General features: G+C 42.0%; 1 protein-coding gene across 2 annotated transcripts; it reads left to right on the top strand.

Annotated features, from left to right (window-relative positions):
* The first annotated feature begins 3,087 nt into the window (after positions 1–3,087).
* On the top strand, positions 3,088–5,832 carry si:dkeyp-34c12.1 (uncharacterized protein LOC570187 homolog). Of its 2 annotated transcripts, XM_067260778.1 has the most exons (6): positions 3,088–3,397; positions 3,532–3,592; positions 3,858–3,967; positions 4,183–4,281; positions 4,452–4,514; positions 4,676–5,832. In XM_067260778.1, the coding sequence occupies exons 1-6, from the start codon at positions 3,128–3,130 to the stop codon at positions 5,723–5,725; spliced, it is 1,653 nt and encodes a 550-aa protein (XP_067116879.1). In that variant the 5' UTR covers positions 3,088–3,127; the 3' UTR covers positions 5,726–5,832. The 2 variants fall into 2 exon arrangements, with proteins under 2 accessions (XP_067116879.1, XP_067116880.1); XM_067260779.1 differs by lacking the exons at positions 3,088–3,397; positions 3,532–3,592 and adding an exon at positions 3,600–3,622.
* The last annotated feature ends 1,015 nt before the right edge of the window (positions 5,833–6,847 follow it).

Below are 6,847 nucleotides of genomic sequence, written 5' to 3'. Positions count from 1 at the left end.
AAAGAGAGAGAGAGAGAGAGAGAGAGAGAGAGAGAGAGAGAGAGAGAGAGAGAGAGAGAGAGAGAGAGAGAGAGAGCTATACAGCATGTACATTACGCCAATGAAATGCATCCTATGTGTTAACTGTGTCTCTACCCACATGTGTATTTGCATTTGCGCCTGCAGACACATGCCTACATGTGGGTTTGTCTGTGTGTGTGTGTGTGTGTGTTTTGTGCATGTGTGTGAGACTTCCATTGCGTCAGGATGAGTGTCCCCTGCTGTCACCGGACCCTCTCCTTGACATACACTCATAAATCTTCTCAGAAAAACACAGCGAGGTTTGCTTCACATACTCCTGCTCTGGGGTCAGCAGTACAACCCCTGCTATAGACCCCCCCTCCTCCTCCTATTTACCACAAGGCCTGCGTTGTCATAGCAGGGTTCAGCTTGTGTTTGTGGGCTGTCAAAGGCAACTGTTGTCTTTCTCAGGGTAACATGAAGTTCCACCACTTCACTTTGTACAGTACTGTACTCCTGGTTTAATTAGACTGTGGGGAGAAAAAAAGGATTTGTGATGAATCATGTCTGAAGCTACATCCCCACAGAGTTGTGAACAATCTGTACGTGTACAAACGCACACACACACACACACACACTTCTGTTTGAAGACACATTAGGCTGTCATGGATACGTACATGGTCGGTTTCAGAGTGAGATTGATAGAGGTGAAAGAGTGCACTTGTCTTGGTGTCTCTTTTGCTGCTTTAAGAATCTCACGTCACCGAGAACTCAGACTTCCCTGGCCTCTCTCAGGTATGACTCGCTCATAGCTGCCCTTCAGCTGAGGCCTGATGAATAAGGCTTAGCCACAGGAGGATGCTGAATGCCGGATGCCAGCACTGATGGACCTCATTGACAGCTACAGTACAGCTATGTCAGCCATTTTGAGAGAGATGGGTATTAGGTTCCTGGTTTATTTAGGCCTACAGCAGACTGCAATGCCATTTCACATCCTCTGCAGTTAGCAGAGTGATGGATGTGGCTGTGTGTGTTTTCTTTGTATTTTTATTATTTTAAGATAAGAAGATAAAACTAGAGGATAACATGGGTATAGCTTTCCACCTTGCCCAGGGACAGAAAAACAAGGTTTCCTCTTTTTTCATCAAGAAAAATCCACAGCGCTGCCTGAATGACCTTCTCTCTACCATACTTCATTTCGGACCATCACTTAGCGATTGGTGTGTAGAGAGTCATGTCTTTGACCTCCAAGAATGATGTACGCTAAGTGCCTTTTGCTGTACGCTAGCTGCCAGACACTTTAAATGTGCAGCCTTTTCAATACGCAGGAAGCACTCTCTCTATATCACACACACACATGCACATCTGTATGTACGTGTGTGTGTGTGTAACTTTTTCTTTAGTTTGGTCTGTCCCTGGATAACAGTGACCCAGCTCCCCTTCCAACAATCTACCAATAAGATTGTGCAGGTGTCCAGTGCTTCTGATGAGTGAGTTAAACAAATGTAAACGAGTTAGGCTACATTTAACCCCTAAACTCACTTCTACACATCACAACCACCCCTTACAGGCTTACACTGAAGCCTGCGTCTTGAGTCAAGGCACCGATGCTCATGTCACTTTGCCGCTCGTCAGATCTGCTGCCACCTTCACTTGCCCTTTCCTGGACTTCAATTGTGTGTCCTCTCACTTAAAAACCCATGTGACCGCCTCCAATCAACACCATGTTAGCTTCTGATGTCACAAAAAAACTGCCATAAAATGGTGGTGTTATACAGTGAATGAATCACTAGGATCTGTGTCCATGCACACACACACACAAACACAGGTTTGTGTTTGTTGAGGTTGTTGGATAAAGTGAATGTCTCATAGTTTGAAGAATTCACTGCTTTTTCTTCCTTAAACATTACATTGCTCTGAGTGAAGAAGATCCCACCCACCACCTCATCTGTGTACTTTTACAGGCTTTACACCACCTGTCTTGGCCTGATGAGTAGACCGTTATTGACTAATAACAGATGCAAATTACCTCTTAGGGACTAATCCTAGCACTTACGTACTATTTTCAGTGCTAATGGAAAGTTTGGCAGTGTGTAATTGTGTATTTGTTTGTCTGTGTATAAATGTGTCTATGTCTGCTGTAAATCTAAGTCTATAGTTCTGCGACATTGTAGAGTCATAAAAAGAAACACTTATTCCCGCTGAAGACAAAAGTGTTGGGTGCGATGTAGAATTTTTATGAAACACCTTCCTCCACTAAATGCTCACTGCAAGGCAAAGTCATAAACCTCAGATTTACAGGCCAATGCCCTCCCACCTTCCCCCCTGTCCCTCCTCTTCACTGACAGGCCTCCCCTACTTCTTCTCCCACCCCTCGCTTCAGTGTGATTGACATTGACAGTGTAAAAACAGAATTATTTATGACTCAGCATTCACTATCGTCTTGCCTTCCTGGAGCTTCCTTAGCATGTGCCGAGTCCTGCAAAACGAGGTTTAAAGATAGCTGTCTGTTTAGCTTGGCTATCAAATTAGCCTTTTGAGTTCTTTCAACATAATCTATCTTGAATACTATAGCCTAAATTGAATATTGCACTAAAAATAAAACATGTTCGCTTAGGCCTACGTCAGCTGAATCATAAATGTCAAGTCTGACTACCTCTATTAAAATAACTGTCAACACGGTACATGAGACTTTACTATAGTCTAGGTATTTGGTGTTATCATATCGTTACATTTGGAGAATGGCCCTACATCCTAAAAAGAAATGAGTATCATAGTTTGGCTCCACCTGCTGGTGTGTATATGCTACTAAAAGTAAGGTTACCCCACGAACTCTTGGATAATGGAACACTCCTTGTTGACTCAATGAACTGAAAGTACAATAGCCTATAAAATTAATTTACATCTACATAAAAACAGTACAAAAACTAATGCAGTTCAATAAGTTTGGTTGAATTACAAAAATGCACTGGTCACTGGCGTTGCACCTGCTGCGTTACACGTAGAGCAACAGCAGGTGTTAAATTGAATACAATCAGACGCACGCATAGTCACTCATCATTGTCGACGATAGATTCATGTTATAGGTAGATGGCGTTTTATTGAATCAAACCTACAGCAATCCGCTATGAATTTATCACAGTACACGGTTGGCGCAAACAACAGAGAAATTACATCGAGAATCTCTCCGTCAGTGGAATTCTTGAGGAAATCAAACGTATGTCCATCAGGGCGACAACTGGTACGCACTCCTCCAATTTCGGAGGTGAAAAGGACCTTGTTGTTAAACTCCACTCCAATTGACGATGTAATTCAATCCAGGCCTAATCTCAAGGCCGGTCAGAACCCAAACCATCAATTAGACTCCACATTTGAAATGCTGGAAACACGCAAAGAGGTAGCTTATAGTAACAAGTTTGGAGCTTTACTTAAATTAACTGTTGTAAAATGTAATAGCCTAATGTAATAATTATGACGAGGTTCACTTGGACAAAAGTGGGCTAAACGTGTCCAATGCCTTCTCCTCCCTAGAACACAACACCACCCAACACAGAGATGTCTCCTGCCTACCACCTAAACGTGAACCCACAAGGCAAGATGGAGTCTTGCTTTGAGTATTCAAGTGAGGGTGTTGTCTGTAGCAAGTACAGCAACAGATTTACTGATCAACAAAAAAAATCTACTGATGTTAAAGTTATCCAATGAAAAAATGTTGTTAATTCCATAATAGGATAGCCTACCCTCAAAAATTGGCAATGTTTTTTAAAGGTTTAATATGTTAAAAGATTGGTATGCTATCCTATCCCTAAACCTCTGTCAGCAATACAACGTTTTCAGCCTGCACTGTTTTACATCAGGAGAGGACCCAAACTTGTTGATAAGAGGCATGGTTGGCTACCAGTGGACCCCAGCAGACCTGAACTTCATCAAAACAATGAAGGAGGAAAAAAAAGTCAAAGAATTACAGGTAAAATACCTACTGGCATCATACAGATTGTTACCGTACTTATTTAGAATCCGATCGTCATCAAATTGAATGTGAATTTCTTGGGGTGGAAGTTCAAAACCTTTTGTGTTTGGTTTTGTTGATCAGTGTTTATGTAGGCCATATTTGAATGGCTTGATTTGCATCATACTACGTCAAATGAGGACATAACAAAGCAAGGTGCTCTCTTGTCACAGGAGGAGCTGGTGGAGAAACGGAAGCTCCTGAAAAATGCGATTCAAGCCAGGGACTTGTCCTATGCCTCTAGTGTGGAAATGCAAGACAACCTAAACAAGGTGCCTCATCAGTGTTGAAGATCTATTCCTCACTTAGTTGGAAAAACTCCTAGAGCAAACAATATTCGAAAAACAGGTGACATTTACGAAATTCCGACCTCACTGAATTTACTTCATGTGCCTAACTGCCGCAAATCCCTTCGCCTTTACTCCTTTATCTTCCCATTTAGACACGTATCAGTTGTCTTATGAAAGAACTGTCCATCCTGCAATCCCAACTGGAAGAAACAGAGGTGAGTTTTAGCTCTGTGGTTTTAAGATACTCACTGAAGCTGCATAGCTTGCTGGTTAGTTTGCGGCAAAGTTTACGTATACTAGAGGGCTCGGTTTTAGAACTTCTAATACACGCTTTTGCTCCAATGGGGATACGAGAAACATTTGTATGACTTCACAGGAGACTACACATACTTTTAAAGCCGAAGTGAACATTCTCAAAGCCTCTGAAAAACCAGACGCAAAGGGGCACGTGGTGAAGCAGGAGGCGTTGCAAGTTACGCCTGTCCAAAGGAAAGTTCCGGAGAGGATTAAGAAGAAGGTTGATGAACAGTCCAGATCAAAGGTTCTCCAAGTCACTCAAGTCAAACAGAAGGCCTCTGAAGGCCCCAAGCCTACTGGCAATGAACCAAACGTAAACTCACAGGAAGTGTCGCAAATCTCCACCAATCATGTGAAAGCCCCCAAAGGGTTAAGACAGACCAAAAATAAAGCTGTAGAGGCAAGTTCACTAGGTGATAAAAGCAAGGTGGATTCCCTTAAAGGCCCCAAAACTGTCAAATATGAGAGTGGGGAAATTGCACATGCCTCTACTACACAAGGGGGCACTTCAAAAATACCCAAGAATAATAAAAAGAGAGGGGAGCAGTCGACATCCGGGGTGGTTTCACAGACTGTAAAAAACACACGTAGCAAATTCAAAGGTCCAGAGTTGACTGAAGATGGTGGAAAAGGAAATTCCCAGGTTACATTGCAAGGCACACGGAGCACACCAAAAGCTGCAAAGGTGTCAAAGAAGAAAAACCTATCAGAGGGTTCACAAGCTTCAACCAAACCCAAGGATCAAGCACAAAAAGCTGCCACTGGCAGACGAGGCAAGGCCACAGCAGTCACACTTAAAAGCTCCCAAAAAATTGCCAGCAAAGTCACCACTGTTCAAGATGTTCAAAGCATGTCAAATGCTGTACACTTTGAGGAAAGTACTGTACACTTACAGAGTCAGGAAATTGTTCAACTCAGCATCAGTCCAGCTAAGACCTCCAAAGTGCTCAGGAAGACCAGAAAGGCTGATGGGGGATCAAAACCACCAGAGGCTTTGCAAGGTTCAACCAAACCCAAGGTTCAAGCGCCAAAAGCTGCCACAGGCATGAAGGGTGCAGCACGACTGGTTCCCACTGAAGGAGTCAGACGCTCAAAGAGAATTGCCAGCAAAATCACCACTGTAAAATGAATAAGGTTTTACGTTATTTTAATTTTATCGAATTCTCTGTAGAATCAGTTATAGTTTGGTTTTTAATAAAGTAAAAGATGAAGCTTGATGGTTGTTTTGTTGTTGTTAGTGGTGCATTACATGCAAACTAGACAGATAATAAAACATAAAAATGGTCTACAAATTTAAAGAATGCTACGGAATGAGTCTTATTCAAAGTGGTTTTAATATAAAAAGTAGATTTGTTAAGAGTTGAAAAGCTTTCTTTACCTTGTGGACCAACTGTGCCATATCACATCTTTTAAAATGAGCTTTCTTGTTTTTTTTTTATAGACAAGTTGTCTATGGTGTACTGTGAGACATAGTTCCACAAAGAGATTCAATGTAAGACTGTTTAACCTAACTTTGGCTCCAGACCCCCAATGTTTCATTTGACATCTTTATTAGACAGCTGCGCTGTGTTGTCCCACAGTCATCACACACACACATGCGCGCACACACACACAGCCTTTGTAGAAGAGGCAGCCGAAGTGATCCTTGACGTGATCCTCCTTGGCAAAAGGTCTGGGGATGAGACCTTGCCTTCTACCTCTGCAGCTCCAAAATCCCTTTCCTGGGTCAAAAGATGTATACATATTATATCACCTTGTTTATCTATGGATAGGTAGTGAAGTATACTCAGTTCTTCCTGCATCACTATGGCCTCAGATGGTAAGATGGGGCCACCATCATTGTTTGCATGGTTTTATGATTTTACACTGTTGTATCAGTTTCAAATGTAGGCTACTCAAACACAAGTGAAATCTGTATATAATCAAATCTCCTGCTCGAAATGATTTTATTTGAAATGGCTTTTTACGTAGCTCAAAGTAACTTTGCCAATGAATGCGCAGACAGTCTATCTGAGCATGAGCGCAGTTACCTCAAATACGTCAATTTAAGAAATAAGATCTTTATAGACCGAATGTGCTGAGACATTGAACATCACATGCCAAGAAAATGTGGACAGATGTTATGCAGAAATTGTTTTAGTCTCTCCTTTCAGGCAAGGGGACTTGTTCCTGAGTTCAAGCAATTTTAAATGACGCCTGTACCTCACAGAACACCATGGTATTAAAAATGAAAATTATTCAATTGGAAAAT

This window comes from Osmerus mordax, chromosome 22 (assembly GCF_038355195.1).
Source record: "Osmerus mordax isolate fOsmMor3 chromosome 22, fOsmMor3.pri, whole genome shotgun sequence".
Classification (NCBI taxonomy): domain Eukaryota; kingdom Metazoa; phylum Chordata; class Actinopteri; order Osmeriformes; family Osmeridae; genus Osmerus; species Osmerus mordax.
The sequence above is the reverse complement of the archived record's forward strand: the minus strand, read 5'-3'. Positions and strand labels throughout refer to the sequence as shown.

Excerpts from the sequence above, each read along its gene's own strand:
- si:dkeyp-34c12.1 (XM_067260778.1), top strand. The coding sequence starts at position 3,128 with ATGAATTTATCACAGTACACGGTTGGCGCAAACAACAGAGAAATTACA. Across the intron at positions 3,398-3,531 it reads TGCTGGAAACACGCAAAGAG|AACACAACACCACCCAACAC; the intron begins GTAGCTTATAGT and ends TCTCCTCCCTAG. Across the intron at positions 3,593-3,857 it reads CCTAAACGTGAACCCACAAG|GAGAGGACCCAAACTTGTTG; the intron begins GCAAGATGGAGT and ends GTTTTACATCAG.